The sequence below is a fragment of the Lipotes vexillifer genome, unplaced genomic scaffold (genome assembly GCF_000442215.2).
Source record: "Lipotes vexillifer unplaced genomic scaffold, Lipotes_vexillifer_v1.1 scaffold841, whole genome shotgun sequence".
Lineage (NCBI taxonomy): Eukaryota > Metazoa > Chordata > Mammalia > Artiodactyla > Lipotidae > Lipotes > Lipotes vexillifer.
Genome location: NW_006798403.1, coordinates 455,706 through 481,281, shown reverse-complemented (window position 1 = coordinate 481,281; position 25,576 = coordinate 455,706). Strand labels below are relative to the sequence as shown.

Below are 25,576 nucleotides of genomic sequence, written 5' to 3'. Positions count from 1 at the left end.
CTCTCTCTCTCTCTCTCTCTCTCTCTCTCTCTCTCTCTCTCTCTCTCTCCTTCTTTCTTTCTTTTCTTCCTTCCTTCCTTTCTTTCTTTCTTTTTCTTTTCCCGGCTTACAAGACCTTAGTTACCTCACCAGGGATTGAACCCGCGCCCTCGGTGGTGAAAGTGCAGAGTCCAAACCACTGGACCACCAGGGAATTCCCTGGAGTACATTTCCAAGCAATTTTTTGGAGGTCATATATGCAAGATATTTTCTGAGTCCTTGTATGACTGAAAATGACTTTTTTCCCTACTCTTGTATTCAATTGACACTTTATCTGGCTATAAATTTTAGGTTGCAAATCACTTTTCTTCAGAATTCTAAAGGCTTTACTCTATTGAATTCTAGCACCCAGTGTTGCTTTTGCTAAGTACGGTGCCATTCAGGTTCTTATTCTTTGGTCATTTTTTTTTAACATCTTTATAGGGGTATAATTGCTTTACAATGGTGTGTTAGTTTCTGCCGTATAACGAAGTGAATCAGCTATCAGTATACATATATCTCCATATCCCTCCCTCTTGCATCTCCCTCCCACCCTCCCTATCCCACCCCTCTAGGTGGTCACAAAGCACCGAGCTGATCTCCCTGTGCTATGCAGCTGCTTCCCACTAGCTATCTACTTTACATTTGGTAGTGTATATATGTCCATGCCACTCTCTCACTTCGTCCCAGCTTACCCTTCCCCCTCCTCGTGTCCTCAAGTCCATTCTCTACCTCTGTGTCTTTATTCCTGTCCTGCCCCTAGGTTCTTCAGAACAATTTTTCTTTTAGATTCCATATATTCTTTGGTCATTGATGTGATTTTACTCTCTGACAGCTTTTATAGCCTTCTCTCTCTCTCAGCTTTATTGAGATATAATTGACATATATTACGTTCAAGGTGTACAACATGATGATTTGAGATATGTATATATTGTGAAATAATTATATGGCCTTCTCTTCCCTGGTGTGAGATTTCATGAAAGTGTGCCTTGATATAGATATAGATCTTTTTTCATTTATTGTGCTGGACGCTGGGATAGAGGGGTCCCTTCAATCTGGAGACCTGTGCTCTTCACCTGTAAGACAATTTTTGGTATTGTTTCCAGGATAACTTGTGCCTTGGAATAACACAATAACTTGAGTTTCTTTCCTGGAATTCCTGGTAAGTGGAAAAGGACCATCCTGGAACCATCAGACATATCTCCATCTTTTCTTATAATTTCCTGCTATTATTTTTATTGAATCTTCTGGTAAAATTCCTTGACTGTATCTGCCATCTCTTCTATTGAATTAAAAAAATTAATTAAAACAATGTCCAACTTTATTGAGGTATAATTGACAAAAATTGTCATGTTCTGATACATGTATACACTGTGAAATGATTACCACAATCAAGCTAATTAACATATCCATCACCTCACACAGATGTAATTTTTTGTGTGTGGTGAGAACACTTAAGATTTACTCTCTTAGCAAATTTCAAGTATGCGATACAGTATTAACTATAGTCACCATGCTGTGTATTAGAGAGTCAGAACTTAACACTGCATAACTGAAACTTTGTACCTCTTGACCAACATTTTCCTATTTCCCTCATCCCCCATCCCCTGGCAACCACCATTCTACTGTTATTATGAATTCAACTTTTTTAGATTCCACATATAAGAGGAATCATGCACTATTTGTCTTTCTGTGCCTGGGTTTGAATTTTTTAATTTTAGCTTGATGAGAGCTGGGACTCTGCCTGTTCTGTTTATCGCTATATTTTTCGCACACAGATTGGTGCTTAGAAGACAGAAGGCTCTGAATATATACTTGTCAAATACATTTTTAAAGAGTGCTTTCCTGTTTTATCTTCCTTTTTTATAACATGTTTGAGGACGCACACACACAGCTAGGAGCATGAGTTTTCAATTCAGACTATCTGGACTTGTATTTTGGCTTCCCCACTTACTATCAGTTACTTAACTTTTTTTTTTTGCGGTACACGGGCCTCTCACTGTTTGTGGCCTTTCCCGTTGCAGAGCACAGGCTCCGGACGCGCAGGCTCAGTGGCCATGGCTCATGGGCCCAGCCGCTCCACAGCATGTGGGATCTTCCCGGACCGGGGCATGAACCCGTGTCCCCTGCATCGGCAGGCAGAATCTCAACCACTGCGCCACCAGGGAAGCCCAGTTACTTAACTTTTTGTGCCTCAGTTTCCTCATCTTGAACAGTAACTGACAGTGTGTTGTCAATGAATATTAGCCATTATTATCATTACTGTTATAGGGATAAAACATCTCAGATTTATCTCAGGTCACTAATTGTTGCTTTGTAAAAAGTTCTTTTCTGTTCTCTTTAACGTCTTTGGTTCCTCCAGGCTCATCCCCCTCCCCACCCCCACCCCCCATTTGTTTTTCTTGGTTTTGAGCTTTCATTTTAGAAGCATTCTTTGGCTTGTGTTCCTTGGTGTCCCATTCAAGAATGTGAAGAATGAGGCACTGAAAATCTGATAGGGAGCTTGCCTACCAGTAGACTGTGCTTTAGGGCAGTTCTGTGGGGAGATGGCCATTATGCTGTTGAACCCTAAAATGCCAATGTGGAGGTCTTCTTTGTTTTAGAGTTTTTCAACTTCTTCGGAAAAAAGACTTCAGTCTCCAGCTTAGAGGGGAGGTACTTGGCTGTTGGTGTTTTGCATGAATGGGGTGGAGGGTTACCATTTCCAGACAGAGACCTTCAATTAACCCTTTTGTTTTTAGCCTCACATCTCTTGCCACATGTCACATCCATCACTGCTAAATCTCATACCCTTCAGAGATTCTGCAGGGCAAGGAAGTTGCCTCTGAATATATGCTCCGTGTGGGTTTTGCCTCCTTTTTTCCCCCCAGAATTCTGTAGCTCTCCAGACCATCCATTTGCCCTCACCCGTCTTCTTTGTCCTTGTTGATTTATGTACATTAAAATTTTCTTTCCCATCTTTTAAGAGGGATCTCGGGAGGGAGAAGAAATAAAGGCTTAAGTTCAATGCATCATCTTTGACTTTTAATCACTACTCCATTTAGCATGTAGAAGTGTGCAAGAGCTGAGAATGAATACTTGTTGAGTGCTGAGCCACACTGGACAATCTCCAAATCTGGAGTTGATGGAGAAAGAGCCTCAGTCTGAAGAAATCCTCAGACTTAACAAGGCAGGGATCATTTTAAGTTATTTGAAGCTGTATCTTTTCACATTCATCTAAAATTTTATTTGACCACTTTGAATCCAGAATTACCTAATAGTGTATCTTTCCTAAAATAAATCCTTCAAAATATAGTTTAATTTTTAAATTTTGGTTTTGAAGTGATAAGAATATGGAGAGTAGCTATCAGCTGTTAAAGGACCTGAATTCCTTTGTGAATGCAGCCATATCGAATGAAGCCTACTAGCTGGAGGGCCTCCCTCTCTCTTACTTACTCTGGCACTTTCCACAAGGAGCTCATCAAGTGATGGGCACTGAACTTCAAGAGAATTTGTCTCTAGCAAGTATTTGCTCACAAAACAGAATGCAGCTGAGCTGAGCCTGGCAGACAGTTTGAAGTCTAATTGCCTAGGTCATGGGAACCATCTCAAGTTAAGTGTCTAATGAAAGTAACGGGACCTGAATTTGGAGAGAGTGAGGCCTGCAGGGTTATATACTGGGCAAGAATATCACCAAATTTTAAGGATGCCAGGAAAAAAAAAAGACCCAACTGATATTTGATGTCATAGGAAGAACAAATTGCTCCTCAGAAGCAATTAGGTGCTCTAGCATCCCCAAACATTGGAACAGTTTCTATTTTTTTGTGAGATATTTTGTCATTATCAAATACACGATTAACCTTTGATGAATTCAATTGCAAATTAAATAAGCACTAATCGGCTTGCCAATGTTTCAGCAGCAATTGCAAGTCTCTTATGTTTGCTTGTAATGAATGTGGGGTTTTCTAAAGGTCAGTATGTAGAAGCTGATCCATTATAAATGTGTAGTCACATCTGTAAATTGGTAGATGAAATGCATCTAAGAGCAGAAAGAAGATTAACTTACTGCTTAAAAAGCAGTTTAATTAATTTATTGATACTGAGTTAAAAATAACTAGGGCTTAAAAGCTATAAGTTCAAGACAGTGAGTTTGTTTAATTATTTGTTTAAAATTTTAAAACAGCATGTGCATTTATTCAGTAAGTATTTATTGATTGCTTTCTATGTCTCAGGTACAGTTCTAGAATCTAGGGTTATAGCAGTTGACTAAACATGCAGAAATTCCTGCTCTTCTTATGCTTACATTCTAGAGAGAGGGATAATTTTTTCTAAAAAGTAACAATATGTTAGATGATAATGATAAGTACCATGGGGAGAAGCAATACGGAGTACGGGAAAGGAAGAGCCCAGAGGTAGGTCACAATTAGAGATGGGGAAGGGTGTCAGGGAAGACCTCACTGAGGAACTGGTTGAGCGAAGATCTGAAGGAGATGAGGGAGAGAGCCATAGTTATATCTGGGAAAGAGCCTTCCAGGCAGAGAGACCAGTCAGTGCAAAGTCCCTGGGATGAGAGTGTACCTGGTATGTTTAAACAAGCAGGGAGGCCAGTATGGCTGGAGCTGAGGCAGTGGGGGGTTAGGAAATGTGGAAGAAGAAGTCAGAGAGGTAATGGGGAGCCAGATCATGTGTGCCTTGTAGGCCATCAAAAGGACTTTGTCTTTTCATCACAGTGAGATCAAAAGCCTTCAGAGGAATGGTACAATCTGACTTATTTTAAAAGGATCAAACTACTGCTTTGAGAATAAACCAAAGGAGCAAAGGGTGGAAACAAGGAGACCAACAATAGACAAGATGGTGCCTTGGACCAGAGTGGTGGCAGTGGAGATGCTGAGAATTGTTGGAGTTTGTATAGATTTAAAAGGTAGAACCAATGGGATTTTCTGATGGATTTGGATATGGGGTCTGAGAGAAAGTGAGGTCAAGAATGACTCCATGACATATGGTCTGCAGCTGGAAGAATGGAGTTGCCATTTCCTGAGATGGGGAAGGCTGAAGGTAAAGCAAATTTGGAGGAATGGTCAGAAGTCTAGTTTTGACAGGTCAAGTTTGGGATGCCTATTAGACATCCAGGTGGCAGTGTTAAGTAGGCAGTGTGTTATAAATCTGGAATTTGGTAGAGTTGTCTGGATTGGAGACTTCTATTTAGATATCACAGGCATTATGCAAAGCCATATGAGTGGATGAGATCACCAAGGACACAAATAAAGAGAGGTAAAAAGAAGGCCACAGGTGGAATGCTGGTGTACTCCAACCACAAGAGATCAGGAAGAAGAGGAAGAGCCAGAGAGGGAGACTGGGAAGGAGCAATCAGAGGTGTGGAGAAAAACCAAGAGAAAGTGGTGTCTTGGAAGCCAAAAGAAGAAGGTATTGTAAGGAGGATGAAGTCATCAACCTAGTTAAATGCTTCTGAGACACGAACTAAGAATTGGCCATTTGATTTAGCAACTGTGGAAGTCACTGGTGACCTTGAAAATAGTGGCATGGTGAAAACGTGATTGGAGTGAGCTTAACAGGGATTGGGGGAGAGGATTTAGGATTCTAGCCAACTCTTTTGTGATGTCTTGCTACAAAAGGACACAGAGGTAGATATGGAGTTGAAGGGATATTTTAAAATTATAAGTAGTTCAGTATATAGTCCTGAAAGTTAAAGTATCTTTTAAAAATAAAAGAACACTTAAAAATAATAATAACTCTTTAAAGTCATCAAATATTCAATCAGTGTTCCAAGAGAGGCAAGGTAGTTGTCTCACTGGAGTCAGGAGCCAAGTTGACCTAAGTATTACAGTTGACTGATATATCTCTTAGGTGTCTTTTAATCCATAGGCTCAAGAAATATTGTTTTAAGATGGGAGAAACAATAGCATGTTTAAATGTTGATGGGAGATAATCCAGTAAAGAGGAAATTATAGATGCTATGGGACAGAAGGGCGAGGATTGCCGAAGCAATGCCCTTGAATTGCTGAGAGGGCATGGGACCCAAGACCTTGGTGAAGGACCCAGACTTAAAAAATGACTTAAAATTCAGGAGAGGAGACAGAGGATGTAGACATAGATACAGGAAGGTGGGTAGATGTGGTGGTGGGAGCATGAGGAATTCTCTTCTGATTGATTTTATTCTAAATGAAATGGAAGTCAAGGTGATCAGCTGGGCATGAGAATGAGAGAGGACTAGAGAACTGAGGAGAGGGGAGGAGGTCTGACATGTTCATCTGGGAGAGTGCCTAGGGAAATGGGATGTTATTGCTGTACAGCACTTGGGGCCCACCTGGGGTGAATGATTTAAAATGAAACCACTTGCCAAGCCCACCTGCAAAAGTCCAGGCCCACAGTAGGTGGGAATTGGACTTAACCAAGGTAGGGTTTTTCTATGCAAGGATGATAGTGAGAGGGTTGAGGTAGTTAGTTGGCTGTGTGTACAAGTCAGTACTTATAATGATAGATATGGAATTTAAGCTTCATAAAGAAGAAATGAAGACTTGAGAGAGGTGAAAGACAGTGAAATATTAGTAATAGATTGTAGCTCCTAGTAAGACCAAAGAATTGAAGGAATTATTAGAAGGAAACACGTGGAAAGACAGCAGAATGTTTGAGACTGAGATTATGAAGAGTTTGGAATCATTGGTCATGACAGGCCTATGGCCATAGACCTGAAGTCTAGAGGTAGAGTGGAGGACAAGGTTACTGGAGTGGAAGTCAGAGGCCAGGAGGACAAGGTTACTAGAGTGGAAGTCAGAGGCCAAGGTATAGGAAAGAAGATCCACATGGATACTGAAATCAACAAAAATTATGAAAGGAGTAGTGTTAAAGGAATCAGTAACAGTACATCAGGTGCTGAGAGCTTCAAGAAATGAGATAGAGTAACTTTGGAGTTCACAAATCACAACAAAAAAGATATTTGGGTGGTAAATCAACTATACTTGAATAAAAAAGAATTTTTTAAAAAAGAAAGAAAATAAAACAAAACTGAAAAAAAAAAATAAAGGTTTGTATAGAATTCACACCAAAAAGAGAGTGGTTAAAAAAAAAAAGTATATTTGGGTGGTAATGTTTGAGGGCACGAGAGTCAAAGTTGGGGAGAGGTATTAAGGAGGAGGAGAGATAATGGTCCAAAAGCAACAATGAGGAGGCAGGAGGGCATCTGCCTCGACTTCATTTTATATAAACTGCTTATGTTTCTACAACATGAGTCAATCATTAACATGTTTTAAAATCAGGTATTCTACTTTAAGATCCCTCCAAGCTGCCGGTGCCCACAGGTAAATGTCTTTAGTTTTTTCATATGAGGATTGACTTGCAACAAGAATTTGCAAGTTGTTCACATGGACTACTTTGCTACTGGGCTTGCTCATTTTCAGAGAACCCATAAGAAAAGAGGCGTTCTTAGGGAGTTTCTGCTCTGTGTGAGTCATTGTATCAGGCACTGGGGTTACAGCCATGGGGAAAGATAGAAAAAAAATCTCTTCTCCCATTACATTTACATACTAATGGAGGGAGACGGAGTAAACAAGTCAGTAGATGTCTAAAATGGCTAGAAGTTTGGATGGTGCTAAGTATCATGGAGAAAAAGAAAGCAGGGAAATGGGATGAAGGGTGATGGGCAGCTTCTAATTTAAACAGGGAATTCAGGGAAGACCTCAGTGAGAAGCTTACATTTAAGCAAAAACTCAAAGGAGTCAGAAGAGCAAGCCCCATGGATATCTGGGGAAGGAGCCTCCTGGGTAGAGAAAACAGCTGGTGCATAACCCCCAAGGTGAGAATGTGCCTGGGGGCACCAGTTCAGTGTGGCTGGAGTGGAGTGATGAGGAAAGATGCAGGAGATGGGATCAGAGATGGGTCATGGTGGGGGGCGAACAGCATAGGTCTTTGAAGGCCTTGGTGAGGACTTTGGTTTTTTTCAGAGTCAGATGATCAAGAACTGGAGATGTTTAAGTAGAAATTTAAGAAAATGATCAAGCAAAGTTGGAGGATTACAACAGGAGCAAGAATCATCTTATGTGAAAGGAGTTGACCTGATGTGCTGTAAATTGATGGTGTTTCTGGGTTAGGGCTGGGTTTGCATCCTAATATCACCACTTATGGCCAGGTGACCTTGGGGACTTACCTGATATCTCTGCACCTCAGTTTTCTCATTTGTGAAATAGGGATCATGGCACCTACTATTGAACAGTTAAAGAGACTCAAGGTGATATGTAAAGAACCTAGCACACAGCTGAAGCTCAAAAATGGCCCCATTATTATAAGAAAATGTTTGTCTAAAGATTTAGATGATCATAAATTACCAATCTTTTCTTGAAGTCTTTGCGTACAAACAAAATTGCTTTGTAACTCCGATAATCACTGTTATCTTCTTTCTTTTCGCTCTTGAGTTTGCATAATTACACTTCATTTAAGACTATAGCTTCCATGACCTATGAAATCTCATGGAGTTGACTGTCTCAGCATTATGTATCCTGGAATGAAAAACTACCTGTATACTGTAATTCAGTAAGGTTGGAGCTCCTCCACACAGTAACAAGAGGAAATGATGGTAAGGTATTACTGATAGTCAAATGCTGAAACACAAACATGTCCTCCTCAGTGTTAAGTCCTCTCCCCTGTCCTCCCCGACGCACAATACACATACATAATGACCATCACTATCAGTCTGTGAGAAATGAAAAGCCCACTTTCTTTCGAGTGTTTGTTTCTTTTAGACTCAGAAGCAGAACATAATTAACAAAATGGATTTCAGAGACTTGACAGAGATAGCATGTCAGAATGAAAACCCTTAACTACCTTATTTCCTTCCACCTGTTTCAAGAGTAAAAATCACAGAAGAGTCAAAGATTTAGTACTCATCCATATTTACTTGGGAAGAATTGAGTGCCTCATTTGTATACACTGTAAACTGCTTCTTTATTTATATTTGTGGGTTATTTATTTAAAAATTTAATCCCAGGTTGATTCATCCCTCCTATCAGCCTGTTATCAGCATCTTTTAGTGAATTATAAAATCATGAGTAAAACTTGCTACAGAACGGAGTACGCATTATTTTTGCCTCATCTATTTGGCCCTATGCAATCTCATTTCTCTTCTTTCATCATACAACTGAGACTTGATATGGGTAAAATTACCAGAAATTATGAGTGGAGCAGTGTGGAGAGGTCAGAAACCTTTGGGATTGATAGTATAAAATAAAATAATTTATTTTAAAATGTTTAGCACTGAGACTAGTAAGCACTCACTAAAAAGTAGATTTATTTACATGTAAAGTTGCAGAGAAAAAATATGTGTTCCTACTTGCTTTTTTATTCTGAAGATTCACTGTTTATTCTGAAGATTCACTGTTGAGGGCTCTTGGCTAAAGAGCACTGATTAGTTAATAAAACTGGTTTAGAAAATTAATATGGTTTAGAAATTTTTTTCTAATTTTTTCCCTGAAACTCCAAGTGTTGTTTACCTAGAATTCAGACTCAGTAAAAATTCTTTGATGTTCTGTCAGTTTTGATCAAAGTAAAAATCCTTTAAATAATTGACTTTAGCAAAACTGAGTTAAAAGAAACAGTTAATGGATTTGTGAATTATTCTTTTTTAGAGATGCAGTCATCCTAGTTTACTTTTTGGTGTGGCATAGATACAAAAACCTTTACTCAGACTGAATCCCCTGATGTAAAATGCATGATCATTTGAGGCCATTGCTCTAGGACAGTGGCTCTCAGTGCTTTGGAGAACTTTATTTAAAGTAAAAATCTTTTGAGGATAATAGTAGCTGGGCTTTTAGTCAATTGAAGAAGCTGAAAGGTTTGTACGGCTTTGAGGATCTTTGCAATAACTCCATCATTCTTCTACCAGAGTCATCCCCCTAGTTGGGAAATGCTCTGAAAATTTCTCAATAATTGTAAAATGTAACCTTATCATAGATTTCCACAACTTAAAGTATTAATCCTTTCTTCTCATATCAATGGCTATGGTAGTAAGAGATGCTACTGATCAATAAATCTGGATTTGGGGGGAATCAAGTATCCTAAGTTGTTGACATAACTCCTTTGGTCCCAAGATTCCTAGGGCTGAAGCAGACCATCCTTTTGTTTTTAGCAAGAAGCCAGCATGCACACAATTCTGGAAAGGTAATTGTCTTCTCTTTCTCTTCAAGTTCTTCTGTGACCTTCCTTGCAGCTCTCATAGACTCTACTAAATGGTCACAGGCCCTCTCCTTTGCTGTGCCTCTGGAGAAAAGGGTGTATGACTTAGGAGGATAAGTTGCTTATCCTGCTTTGGTTGCTTCCCTGACAACCCGGCTTCCTTGACATGAGTCTGGCTTGGTGCCCAAGTCGGGCACTGCAAGAGGTCTGTTTGTCTTTGTAACTCATTTCACAGCCCAGAGTAGAGCAGCCTAGTAGACAAACTCCTCTGGTTTTCCACCCTTGGGAAGCTCCCTTCCTCTCCAAGAGAGCTACTCCAGAGGCTCTGCTGGCAGGCACAGAAAGGAAGACAAGGAACACTAGGCTGATTAGGTCTTTGGGCTTGATTTCCCTCCCTCTGAGGGGGGACCAGTGCCTGCCAAACAGCCAAGATGTAGAGATGAGTGGTCCCAGTGCCATGGCTGGGACAGAGCTACCCAGGGTTAATATAGTCAGGGTCAAGGGTGGGCAGAGGCCAATGAAAGGAAGTATGGGGTGAGTTGAAGAGGGCCACAAACTGTAATGGATTATGCAGCTATTACTTATCTTTCTATGGAAACCTTCAGTGGGTCATCCTTACCTGCTGAGTCAGGTCATGTTCCCATAACATGATTTCAACACAATGCGCTTTTCAGACACTATCCTTTGGCCCAAATTATGTTTTTTTAGTTGTTGTTGCTCTTAGAATATATCCTGTTTTCCTGTAGGTTTGCCTTTGTTCTTCCTCTTATACTTTCTGTCTCTGTCTATTGTCATTCTACCCCTCACCTGAAGCCCATCTCAAATACCACCTCTTTTAAAAAGGCCTTTGCTGGTCACCCTAACCAGAAATGCTATCTTGATTCTTTAAATACTTCTTATGGCTCTTTTTACATTAAACTTATAGTGCCTTATTCACATTTCTCCTGAATTTGATTGTAACCTCTTTCAGGGCAGAGGTTGTATCTTATTCTTATAATTTTCATGGAGTTCAGTAGGTGCTCAGTAAAATATCTTCAGAATGAGTTAATGAACACCTTGTGTGAGTTTGTTTCAGATTAGCTATTTCTCCTTAGAAAGAAAAGAGAAACAGAAAGAGAGAATAAACTAGGGATGACAGAGGACTGGTAGGACTAAAACTGATTTCATTACTCAGGACCACACCTCAATAACAACAAAATGGCATGCAACCCAACTTTAAGAATGGATAAAATATTTGAGCAGACCCTCGTAAAAAGAAAATATACAAATGGCTAACAAGTACATGAAAAGGTGCTCGACATCATTAATAGTCAGGGAAACACAAAGTAAAACCACCATGGGATATCTCTTTACACCCACTAGCATGGCTAGAATAAAAAAGATTGATAATGCAATGGATTGGCAAGTATGAAACTCACTTCACTGGTGGGACTAGAAAATGGGATAGTCATTTTGGAAAACAGTTTGACAGTATATCCTATAAAGTTAAATATACATCTATCCTGTGACCTGATAATTTCACTCCTATTTTTACACTAGAAGAATAAAAAGCTTTGTGGCTGTCTATGGGACATTGGGGCATGAGAGAAGTTTCTGGGCCATGAAAATGTTCTAAGCCTTCACTGAGGTAACATAGTTTTGCCAAAACTCATCAAACTGTACACTTTAAAAATGTGTATGTTATTGTATGTAAATTATACCTCAATAAAAAAATAATTTTGCCCAGAATCAACCTAGAAAATCATGTATTCAACACGCCTGTGGACTTCAGCCATGCTAGAAAGAACCCTGCCACAATTTTTCAGCCATCTAATAGTATGACCTTTTGGAGAGCATTACAAGTCAAAAGAAATACATGAAAGACTTATTTTTCTCTAAACCAAGATGGCAGTGCCATGACTCTTAGATTTTCAAATGATTAATTTGATCAGCTAATAGCAACAATAGTTTATTTTGAAGTTTGTTTTTGTTGATAACACGTAGTGTAAGCTCAAGTATATTATCACAGAGATTTCATCTTCTTAGGAGTTACTTATAATAGTAAGTGGGACAATTATAGTCATTATCAACAGTAGGTTAAATGCTTATTAGAGTGAGTTACATAATTTAGACCTTGGAGGACTCTGGTTATTATGGAAGGCATTACATTTCAGTGTGTTCTTTCCTTTGGGGTTATAAACACCAAGAGCTTCTCTTTCAAAATAAGATGAAAAGAAAACAGGATAATCAAAAATGGACAGTATAAAAATGGAAAATGAGATTGCATATCTTGATTAAAATATCAATAAGGAAAAAATGTTATGAAACTAAATTTAAAAGGCTTTTAAAAAATTAGCAAAGATTGGAGATGAGGTCTCACTTTAGATGTTGCAGCTGTTTTAAGTTAGATTCTTTTTAAAGAAATGACCTTGAAAACAGGTGGTAAACTACGTGGGCAAATTTGACTGTTTTAGTCAACAGAGATGAATACAGTCATTCACAAATACCTTTATGAGGTATACATATATTCCAATTATCTTCTCTTTAGATGGAGTTTAAGATTTTCCAAGTTTGGCTTTTACTCCAAATCATAGCCAAATCATGGCTCTTTGATATTAAGTTATACTTTATCAAGATTTATTGAGTACTTGCTGTCTTCTTTTTTGAAGTGGGGGGATTACAAAAAATATAAGACACAGTCCATTTCCTCTAGGGTCTTAAATTCTAGTTATGGGGAGAAGATATGGGGGAAATAAAGTAATGAAGATTTTGACAAAAGTTCAAGACAAGAATTAAAGTGATGTTGCAAGGCCATACATGGTTAGTTAACAGGTGCATTTTAAGACAGAGGCTTGGAAGTGGAGAAATGAGACTGGACTCTTATTCATTTCTTATTTTCCTCCTACAGGCCTCTCAAATGCTACAATCTCCATTGTCCTTTCTTCCTATGCTTTGTGGTGTTCTTTTAAAATTTAATTTAGAATTTTATTAAGATAATGCATGAACCTAGTTTTATAAAGCAAATTGTACTGGAAACAACACACACAGCAGATTCCTGTGCAGCTCTTCCCTGCCTTCTGCTCTCTGATGCCCCTGAAGCAACCACTTTCAACTTCCAGTATTCTTTCCATAATTGAAAATACTTCTTGATTTATTGGTTTTTCATTCACCCACTGACTCCCTACTTTGGAAGATGAGGATTTAGCTCTCTTCCATCACCCTGCATATACATCCTTCTGACACCCCCTTAACTTTCCTGAAATAGTTTTAGGATGTATTTGGTTAAACCTATATTTAGTATTTTGGTTATTACAAGCCTGCATATTGTGATTTCATTTTATTTCTTGTGTAACATTTTTAGTTTCTTCATGAGATGTCTATTTCTCTTTTATTTACGTATCTTGGTTTGAATGGACCTCTTGCTGAGTCTTGTTATATGCTCCAAAGTTCTTAAAATATCTCTCAACTCAGTTTTTCATAAAGTCAGTCCTATCATATAATCTAGCAATCCCTTTTTATTTGTAGAACTTTCTCTTGGAGCCCTCCTTCAGCCCTGATGTAGATGTCCTGGATTCAAGATTCCCAGGACCTCACTTTTTGGTCATCCTGGGAATTCCATTTGCCTCTTTCCAATGTTGATCATTAAAATTCTCATTTTTCTCTTTATTTGTTTATGCTTCAAGAAAAGGTGAATGGGAAATCAAGTTTTTGAGGTTTTGCACATCTGAAAATGTCTTTATTTTACCTTCATCTTTGATAGATAGTTTGGAAAACACTTTTGTATTTCTGTGGTTCAGTTATAACTTTTCTTCTTTTATTTCTGATTTAATTGATTTGGGCCTTCTCTTCTTTTTTCTTGATAAGTCTGGCTAAAAGTCTATCCATTTTGTTTATCTTTTCGAGAACCAGCTCTTAATTTTGTTGATCTTTTCTACTGTTTCTTTAGTCTCTATTTCATTTATTTCTGCTCTTATCTTTATGATTTTCTTCCTTCTACTAACTTTGGATTTTGTTTATTCTTCTTTTCTAGTTCTTTTAGGTATAATGTTAGATTGTTTATTTGAGAGTTTTCTTGTTTCCTAAGGTAGGCCTACATCGCTATAAACTTCCCTCTTAAAAATGCTTTTGCTGTGTCCCATAGATTTGGGGACACTGTGCTTCCATTTTTATTTGTCTCATGGTATCTTTTGATTTCTTCTGATTTCTTCAACGACCCATTTTTTGTTTAGTAGCATATTGATTAGCCTTCATGTGTTTGTAATTTTTCTGTTTTTTTCTTGTAGTTGATTTCTAGTCTCCTACCATTGTGGTTGGAAACGATGCTTGATGTGATTTCAATCCTAAATGTATTGAGACTTCTTTTTCGGCCTAGGATGTGATCTATTCTGGAGAATGTTCCATGTGCACTTGAAAAGAACATGTTCTGCTGTTTTTGGATGAAATGTATATGTCTATTAGTTCACTCTGCTTGAGCTATAACAGCCTCCTTGCTACTCTTCAAACACGCCAGGTATGTTTTCACCTGGGGGGTCTTTGCACTTGCCTAGAATGATCTTCCCTCAGTCACATGACTTGCTCCCTTATGACCTTCCAGTCTTTTCCCAGTTGTGACCTTCTTGATGAGGCTTTTCCTGACCATCCTTCAAAGTGGTGACCCTCCCCTATTGAAAGCTCATAATGAAGAGTCCTGGGCTTACCAAGTGCTCAGTAAATGTTGACTGTACATTTTCACAGGTTGGTCAGGAAAAGTTTCATCAAACTGACGGGAATGGGTAGGAATGAGAGGGAGAGGAGGGAGGAATTCCAGACAGGTGAGATGACTAAATAAGAGCTATGGTCAGAAACCTGAAATTTAGAAATTATTCATATTCTCATAATATTAGAGAGCAAATGATTTAACCAAAGGAGAAGATATAGAGGAGAAAGATCCAGGACTGAGCCACACTGAAATTCTGGGGCAGTGAGCTCTAGTGAGAGAAATCGGGAGGGAGTGATCTGAGAGGTTACAAAAGATAAGAATAGTGATGCTGTCAAGGGTCAGGAAGAAGTGAAGGTAATGATAATGTTTACCATTTATTAAGCATATATGAAATACTTCAGATTTATTTTCTTATTTAAGTTTCACTACTTTTAGCTACCCTGTTTTGACAAATAAGAAAACTGAGGCTTGGGTCTCACAATTAGTGATGGAGCCAAGAATCAACTCCAGGTCTAGCTCCTAATCCAGTTCACTTTTTGTAACCTGGCATGCCTCTAGGAAGCAGAACTGGCATCGTCAAGCTGTTGCACATCTGCTCTTAACTTGGTTAGAGAGTCTTGTAAAAAAAAGACTTACCAAAGCTATCAAAACAACTTTTAAGCAGCACAAACAAATAGGTAATTTAATTTACTGCTTCCAAAGAAGTAGAAATGGACACTCTCCCTTAAGGAAAATGTACTAAAATATCTTTAAAATGTGACTACTATTTAAATGCCATAGCATTTATGGAAGTGTGATTCAAATATTTATAGTAGACTGTATTAATTTCACAAACATTTTTAAGCAAATACTGTGTTTCAGGCACTGTAATATGAACTAGAACTGTAGAAATGAAACAGACATAGCCCCTGCCCTCTGGGAGCTCCTGGAGAGATAGATATAAACAAGTCACTGGTGCCATGAGATGCATAAATAGAGGTGGGGAGTATAAGGGAAGAAATGGTCATCCTTCCCTAAGGAGAGGAGGGCCAAGAATGACTTCAGAGGGGTCTTCCCTGGTGGTGCAGTGGTTGAGAGTCTGCCTGCCGATGCAGGGGACATGGGTTCATGCCCCGGTCTGGGAAGATCCCACATGCCGCGGAGCGACTGGGCCCGTGAGCCATGGCCGCTGAGCTTGCGTGTCCGGAGCCTGTGCTCCGCAACGGGAGAGGCCACAACAGTGAGAGGCATGCGTAACGCAAGAAAAAAAAAAAAAAAAAAAAAAAAAGAATGACTTCAGAGAGATCTTTACTCAAATGTCAAAATGGTAGTAGGTGCTTATCAGACAGATAAGGTTGTGCTAGGGTTTTCAAAGCTGTAGGAAGAGCAAGAGTTTAGCATAGCCATATAAGTAGGTTGGAATATTAGGGGACCTGAAAGTTTCAATATGGATGGATGATGGGTCAGGGGTGTATCGAGGTGTGAGAGATAAAGCTGAAGATTATAGCAGGGTTTAGCATGCCACACCAAGGTCATTATGCTGAGGGGAATGGGAGACCAGCATTGGTTTTTAAGATCCTATTTGCATTTGAACGCAAGGAGGTTTGGGGAGGGTAAAATTGAGAAGGTCAAAGATAGAAGGCCAGGGGAAATTTGGATTCTCTTGTCACTTAGACTAGTGCTACTCAAAGTGTGGTGACCATTGGCTGTTTCTTATGAGTCCCTGATAGAGTAAGAAGCTTGTACTGGAATGTAATTCACTAAGCACACTGCTTAGTTTGGGCAACTTTGCTCTCATAGGAAGACTTTCTCCACGAAGGAAGCTGTGCTTTGAAGTACATTCTGGAGCCAACCTTGTAGTGGACCCACACTTTGAATGTTTCTGGTCTACACTACTGGTCTTCAAATTCTTTCAGTGTCATGTATTTATAAGTAAAAAATGTCTGAGTATGTACTTTAACATATGTATATTTATGAGCTCTATACACATATTACTGTAATACCATGTTATATATTATACATTACAAAACACACTAACCATGCATTTAAAAGGATAGGATAAAAACAAATAAGTAATATTAAAAAAAAAATTTCACCAAAGTGAAATCAATGTTATTAAATAATACTTAACTAATTATGAAAATTGTCATTTAACACTTTCTGATACAGCTATTCAGAGGTCTGCTTCTGGGTCAGTTTATTTTGGTTTTGGTTTAAATGGTTGTCAATTGAAAAAGTTACCTCACAAAGATAGATGGTTCCAAATGGAATAGGGCAGGCTTGGCTGTACTTACTAAATTAAGATTCTCATCTCTCAATCCAATTCAGTAATTAAATACATGTTTTTATTGAAATTCATACTCTCAGCTGTCAATAAGTAGTTTTTGCAAACTAGTCTAAAGATGTTTCATTTTATATGCATGGAATTTAAACCCACTGCAACTCTTAATTTTAAAGGTTTTAAAACATGTTAAAATTCAATTTCTGATTCTAAAAAAGCAAAATTTTTATAAGTGACATTCACTATTTTCATCAGGAAAATTACATAACATGGAAAAATTTCCAAATACCTGTTTCTAAAGACTTTCCAAAGCACACATTTCTTTAGAAGAGCAACAACTTTCCTCATTCATTGGTGAAATATCACCTTTATCTTGAAGGGGCAGTTAAAGATGTCTTTAAAAAATGTCTTCCAGGTTAAAAAAAAAAAAATCACAGAAAAGGTCAATATACTTTTTTTCACTTGTCTTTTTATAAAAAGAAAAATGCATAATACTTTTAAGTACTTTGCCATGAGTTAACAATGAACCCCCGTATGGTACAATAGATTTTTAGGGTCACTCTGCCCTCTTATATGGAGCCTGTGTGTTAAGAAAGTAAGGCCATAAACCCACTTAACTGGGTGTATTCAATCTAAAAGTGAAGTGAAATTGTTAAAAGTGAAAGAGTGAGGATGTAAGTCTTCGAGACTGTGGATCACCAGCTATTCCCTTGGGATGCAATCATTACCTACCTGACACCTGAGGGACAGTGGTCATCTATATGTAAAATATTAGTAGAACTTAATTTGTTCTTTTAAAAATTTTTTTGGCCATGCCACGTGGCTTGCAGGGTCTTAGTTCCCCAACCAGGGATCAAACCCGTGCCCTCAGCAGTGAGAGCACAGAGTCCTAACCACTGGACCACCAGGGAATTCCCAATTTGTTCTTATTTTTATTTTTTATTTTTTTAATTTAATTTTATTTCTTTTGTGGTACGCAGGCCTCTCATTGCTGTGGCCTCTCCCATCGCGGAGCACAGGCTCTGGACGCGCAGGCTCAGCGGCCAGGGCTCACGGGCCCAGCCGCTCTGCGGCGTGTGGGATCTTCCAGGACCGGGGCACCAACCCATGTCCCCTGCATCGGCAGGCGGACTCTCAACCACTGCGCCACCAGGGAAGCCCTGTTCATATTTTTAAATGGAACCTCTTATGTATGTATGGAAACCTCGTGCCTCTAATGGATTGTCTTGTGCTTCTCCTGGGGGACTCTGTTCCACTTTGGCAAGGACTGTCCTAGATGCTCAAGAATGAAGTTCTAAACTAAGGCAAAACCAAGGGGATGGGAGAAGATGGCACTAGAAGAAGCTTGTGGGAGACAGAATCAACAGAACTTCATCATGATTACATGTGGAGGTATAAATCAGAGAAAATGCACAAATAACTTTTTTTTCTTACTGTTTTAAAAACTGTTTACATCCCACCTTTTCCAGTGATTGTAACTTTTCCCAGATATGAATCAAACTTTTTATACTCTTCCTTCTTTGTGCTATGAACCCCCATATGGTACAGTACCATAATGTATTGCATTATACAGTACACATTCATTTCTCAGCAAAGACTAGAGTGCCTTCCACCTATTTGTAGACCTCATATCTCAGAATTTTGCAAACACCAGCTGCTCAAAAATGTCTTTTTTTCCAAAAGAGGGCCTTCATGAATGTCCACACCAAGGTGGCATCAGGCATCAGGATGGTACAGTGGAGTCTGGGGCCTTCTGAGTCTCAAAGAACAAGGACTTTCTTCCAAGCAGTAACCTATACAGCTGGGCAGAAAAGTACTAGCAGAAGCCTTTATCCAAGACAACAACATTCCCTCCCCACAGACATCATCAGCTACTCTTCTTAACGGCCCTCTCCCTTCCGTTAAAAAAAAAAAAAAGGCAAATATTCTTTTGTATGTCTTACTCACAGCAAGGTTGGTCCACTGTAAACTCCTCCAAATGTATCTTTGTCAATAGCTGTCAGGTATTTATTCTTGTTCAGGTAACTAGAGAAAGTGAGAGAGAGGATGAATTAGGTGAGGTTAAGCAAATTAACATAAATACCAAAATAAAATGTGAGCATGATCTCCTTAGTTATTACCTGTTTCTTAGGAATTTGGAAAACACCTTACCTTCTTCCAGGTTAAGCACTCAAAATATTCTAGGTTTCAATTGTGCAAGGTTTTTACACATTAATTATGGCAGAAGTCTTTGAAAGAGAGCTTGTTTATGATCTAGTTTGCATATCTAGATTATATAAAAGTTGCCCAATTCCCTATTTACCTGGCCAATGGCGACTGTATTTTTCAATCTTCTTCAATACCAACTAAATTAAATTTTGTTTCTCAACATTGATCAATATTTACATTTACTTTTTTTTTTTTTTTTTTGCAGTACGCGGGCCTCTCACTGTTGTGGCCTCTCCCGTTGCGGAGCACAGGCTCCAAACGCGCAGGCCCAGCGGCCATGGCTCACGGGCCCAGCCGCTCCGCGGCATGTGGGATCTTCCCGGACCGGGGCACGAACCCGTGTCCCCTGCATCGGCAGGCGGACTCTCAACCACTGCGCCACCAGGGAAGCCCCTACATTTACTTTTGATGACTGGGCTTAAATCAGGTATTCAGTGAAGGTGGCGAGTGGTGATAGGAACTGTCAGAGATTCACATCTTTTATTTGGGGCAGGATTGCCAGATTTAGCAAGTAAAAATACAGGATGCCAAGATAAACAATTTTTTAGTATAAGTATTTCCCATGTAATTTTTGAAACATTCTTATACTAAAAGGTTATTTGGTGTTTATCTGAAATTCAAATTTAATTGGGTGGCCAGCATTTTCTGTGGCAATCCTATCTGGGGAATGGGGGGCAGGTTATACAGATAAGATTACAGAGTGTACCTTTCCTGAACGGCCTTGATGGGCACATTGATCTTTCTGTTTTGAAAACATATTGGTCAGTTGAGGGTAAAATATTTTTGAGCAATTTAAGTCACAAAGTGATTCTGAAACATAAAATTACCTCCAAATGGATAAAAGCTTCCAAGCATTTTGAAACTGGCTTTTTCCCCCCTAGCTTTTTTAGAGAACAAAAAGAAACAAAGCATTATATATGTGTATATATATATATATAGCCATCATATGTGTGTATGTATAAAATCTCCTTGTTATAAATGATCTCAATTTACACATGTTTAGAATAACTCACCCCTGCATAGACTAGTCAATTTAAGAGTCAATGAGTGGTCACCTGTTGATGCATAATGAATGCAGTGGAGACTCAGGAGATCTGCTTAGATACAGATAATGCTTCCATTATTCTGTTTATGGTGTTTGCTCTTCATGATGCAAAATTCTCAAGGGCGATGGTTAATAAGAATAGTGTGACACTAGATAAACAAGGACCTACTGTATAGCACATGGAACTATTAATATATTCAGTATCTTGTAATAACCTATAATGGAAAAAAATCTGAAAAACTGTATCTATATCTATATAACTGAATCACAGTGCTGCACACCTGAGACTAACACAACATTGCAAATCAACTATACTTTAATTAAAAAAAAAAAAGAGTAGTGTGACATGAGGACTTTGTATCAGAAGGATTCTTTCTCCAGAGCCCTCACAGAAGAACTTCTCCTTAGTTAATCGTCTCTCTCTATCTCTTTCTCTGCATCTCTTGGTGAGATTGAGGAGAGGGAGGGTGGCTTTATTTGTGGCTGAGCCATGAGGAGGCAGCCTCTGTTGCTGTTCAGAAGGCGAAAGCACAAACAGCACTTCCATGAGGTCTGCCCTCAACCTCTCCTGGTCCAGCAGCTCTGCTCCCCTCTAGTCCTTTGTAGAGGATGGAACTTAGAATAAGAGAGGGCAGCCCCAGAGCCATAGATGGGTGTTCACTGGAGCAATTGGAGGAAGAGTTTTACCAAACACCAAGAAGTCTCCCTCTCCTGGGCAGGATGAGGGATTAACCAAATGACAAGTACTACGACTTCACACAATGACATCTCATAAATTGGCATACATTTTGTGATCCTTTACATTTTTTCCTCAAATCGAGCTTGAGAACTAACTTAAAGTAGCCACCATCAGTTTTCCTCATTGCAACCTTTGTTTCCTTCATGGCATTATCACAGTCTGTGATTAACTTGTGTATTTGTTTACTTTTTCATCGTCTGTCTCCCAAATCAGAGTTTAAGCTGTCTGTCTTACCCATTGTTGTATCACCAGTGCCAAATTCAGTGCCTCCATAACTATTTACTGAAGGTGTAAATGATTGAATAAAAAAATGCACTTTTCCTCCAAAATAGTGAGGTGAGCTATGCTAAACTTTTACTTTAAGGAAAAAGTAATGGGGAATGAAAGCTAGAAGACTCATCATATGGTGTGTTGGCCAATTGACTTTTTTGATGGCAGTGACAAGCAACTTGTTTACAAATGCCACAAGGGTATGGTCCAGACATGGTCTCTTCAGGCAATGGCTGGATGGATACCAAGCTTCCAGGGTGCTGTTAAGTCAGAAATGGAGCGGGGGTATCAATTAACCCTCATATATGTACAAAGATGCAACTGAGATGTTACAGCAGCAAGTCTGTGCCTTCTGGATGAATGGCTATCATGTAAGCCTCTCACTCATAGGCTTCATTCGATCGTTGTTTGACTCTCCTTCAACCCACTGTGTCCACAGAGTTCATGGTCAGTGATAGCCAGAGCAGACAAGAGCCGCCTTGGAGACAAAACACCTGGAGAGAAGATCTTGAGCAGCATGGTTTTGTAAAAAGGCAGCTAACTCAACTCAAGTGCCACACTGGCTTGTGTCTCTTTTTATATTCTCTGGACCATGCAACTTGCAGATCACATTCTTTTCCCAGACTGCTGAAAATCAAGTAAGGACTGGTGAACTCATCTCAGTTTTTCCTCTTCATCTCTGACTGCCGCAAGTGAAAATCGGCTTGCTCTAATCATTAGAAATGGTTGTAAAACTAAATAATTGCTTGTCCAATTCTGCAGTGTTTTCATCTGATATTCAATACGCCCCCAAGGATAAGGAGGCTGGTTGATAAGCGTTAGAGTTTACCAGAAATGCTGCAGAAGATTTTAAACTGGGAAAGCCAGCCAGAGTCCAGAAGGGGAGAAGGAGGATGGAGAGAGTGTGCAGCCAACTTGAACGGAGCTGAACTGGAGTCTTGAGGGAGGCTGCATTCTTCAACACCAAGAGGGTTGTTTGGGCACTTCATCTCTTAGAAATAATTAGGTGCTTAAAAATGAAACCATCATTCCGCTGTTTAGCGGTTTGGAGGGCTGTCTTACTATCACAAATAATGATAATGCCATGAAGCTTTAACCTTGGGTTCAGATTGCTGATCCTACCTCCTCCTGGAGCGGACGGGATGGGGATGGGGAAATATATCTGCAGAAGCCTTAATATCCAAGAAGATTGTGCTTTCTTCAGACTCATTTATCATATGTTTACTGGGAATGTCAGGTTAGTTAAACTGATTCCTTGACCCGGACTTATCCTGATTCCTCTGGAATCCACATTCTGTAAGCCAACTTGGGTAAATCAATCACAAATCTTGGTAGACTACATGGGTAACCTACTCCAGACAATGATTATTTTATTGGGAGAGTATGTGTGTGTGATCATCTAAAATATCTCTTCCAAGGACAAGATGAATGTAAACAAAAGAGTAGAAAGTCTCGGAGTCTGCGGTGAAAGGAAAGACTTCTTGAAAGTCTTTCTAAATACAAGTACTGGGAAGGGCTTATGAGAAAAGGACTGGTATCTCCTTTAAAAATAGGATAGACACTGCTACATGTGAGTATTCAATGCCTTTTCACTCTTTGGAGTACGTATGCCTCTTTGAGAACCTCTTGGAAGAAATGAAGTTCTTCCGAGAAAAGATATGTCAGATTTTTCATGTGGTGGGTGGGGGGGGGGGGGGTGTAGGGAGAGGGGAGTTAAGAAGTCCTGCCCTGATTTAAGTGCCGTGTATCTCACAGTTAAGGAAGAACAGTGTGGTCAGAAAAATGAAGATGGTCAGGAATGAGCTGGGGAAGAATATCCAGTTGATGAACTCAGTATGATAGACATAGCTCACATCCTTCCCCATTGGACTCACACTTGGCACACAACAGCCTTTCAGTAAAAACATGCTGGATGACTAAATGAAAGCCCAGTTGTTGGGTAACTCCTAGCTCAAGGCACCCTCTGTATTATGTTTAAATGAGGACGTGTCAGAGGGAGGAGTATGACACTGTGGTAAGGAAAGTTATGGTTGCTGCTGAGCTTTGCTCTCTGGGGAGTTTTAAGATACATTTCAGCTCCAAGATAGAATTTGAGCCTGCATTTCCACAATCCCCTTAGGGTAAATGGGCGGGCACCTGTTTATACTGTGAGATTCTCATGGGAATACTTCTGTGGGAACTGTGTTTCCCTCTCATAACATCAGTTATTTGGAAAATTAAAGAGAATCCCTGCCCAGCCCTCACTGTTCCATAAAAATCCTTTTAGTAGCTGAAATCAGGATACCTGCCTGTAAACAGTAAAAGGTGAGAAAATGCTCAAGGCTTCAACAGGCAGAGGTAAAAGCCAGCCTTGGAGCATATCCTACAAGCTGTTCAAATACTTACTCAGTTAGAAATAATAGCCTGCTTAATCCTATAATCTTCTCTATCATCATCTTTTCCCAGTGCTCCAAGCTGCAGTGTTTTTTTTGCTTGTAATAAGCTAATGTGTGATGCTAATTAGTACATGAATTGTGTTGACTTCTCTGTTCATAACGATTAGTGTTTCAGTATGCTCTTAGCACATCAAAATGGTATTTTTTTCTGCCCAAATGTTTACTGTCAGATGGTAGCTTGTTGCTAGAATTTGACAATACAAAATAAAATACAGAGAATTAAATTTTCTGAGATAAGCAATATATCTCCATGCCAGATTGTGTGGAGAGGGTGGAAAAGAGGTCCCAAAGAATGAATGTGTGACTTAACTTGTGACTGAGAGCAGTTCAACTTCCGTTGAGCAAGGGATGCTTGTATTATTATTAATTCCACATCTGAGTGATGACAGTGTGCTTGGTTCCATATGAAATCACATGACCATGTACTTTTGAGCATCTGCCATAATTTTCATGAACTTTTAATTACCCAACTGCTGCTGAGGCATCAGTGCTTGTTCTCAATGTGGAATTTGTCCAACTTGGCTGTAACCGTGTTCTTCAGTTATACTAAAAAAATAGGTCTAAGTGAGGTTAAATCTGCTAATTTCAGTAAATTGACATGAGGCAGATGATGGGGAATAATCACGCTTTTGGATGAGCAATTGTTTAAATTAGAAGTTAAAATATTTGAACATACTTCTGGAGGATTCAACAAATCGCTAACATGCCATGTACAGTATTTGAACAATATTAGGGTAATTATAGAATACTGATGTGTTTACATTGGTTTTAAATCACAGTTAGTATTGAGGATAGAGGCAACAGCTCCATGTTAAAATCACAAAATGAATACTATTTTGTTATTACTATGGAAACCTGACCTCTGTTTTCTCCATCTACAGCTCAACCCTTATTTATCTTCCTCTAGTTCCAGGCATCTTTATCATGATTATCATCTTGATTTTACCCTGGATTTATAGGATACCTTTTAATGGAGTGTATAAAGCTAAGAAAAATTTAGTTTCCATCAAACAGGAATCACAAACTTAGGGTAGAACGAACAGATGGAATGTTGTTTTATAACAGGAGCAGAGATTTAAGTTCAGATTTAAAATACTGATTGGATAAAAAGATCTTTATTTTATTTTATGATTGGATCTTAACTTTCAAAGCCTAAAATATTTTTGTCCAGATACTTCTTATCTTTATCCCATTTAACCTTTACCAGGAATTGGGAGAAATAAACTACATATTTCATCACACAATGGTCATCCTCACTGAATACCTACATCTAGACCAGATGTCCACAAACTATGACCATGTGGTCACATTCTGCCTGTCACCAATTTTTGTAAATAAAATTTTACTGAAATACGGCCATGCTCATTTGTTTATGAATTGTCTGTGGCTGCTTTCACACTACAACACCAGAGTTGAGAAGCTGTGACTGAGATCTTCTGCCCCACAAAGCCCAAAATATTTGTTATCCGGCCCTTTCCAGAAAAAGTTTGCTGATCTCAGATCTAGACTTCTAAAAATCAAGAAACAAATGATTCTCAGTTAAGAAATATTGCCCACATTTGTTAAACCCTTCCAAATTTTACATAAAAATGTCAAGAAAGTATGTGAAAATGGTGCGTTGATTTCTTTCCTGTGTTTCAAGGGATAGTTGTAGTGACTAGAACAGACTGTATGTAATTCAGAGAATCAGTGAATTAAAATCCATTGTTTTCATCAGAATAACTCTCTCCCATCAACCAAGCCTCTCACAGACCCATGATAT

At 39.0% G+C, this 25,576-nt stretch overlaps 1 protein-coding gene across 3 annotated transcripts in view; it reads right to left on the bottom strand.

Annotated features, from left to right (window-relative positions):
* Positions 1–25,576, bottom strand: part of TSHR (thyroid stimulating hormone receptor) — a 180,902-nt gene that overhangs the window by 8,564 nt on the left and 146,762 nt on the right. For 2 of the 3 annotated variants that reach the window (XM_007470463.1, XM_007470464.1), the window contains one exon: positions 19,065–19,142. In XM_007470463.1, the coding sequence (XP_007470525.1) occupies positions 19,065–19,142 (78 nt within the window). Of the gene's footprint in view, positions 1–18,834; positions 18,911–19,064; positions 19,143–25,576 lie in introns of those variants that run through there. The other variant, XM_007470465.1, reaches the window with a different exon arrangement.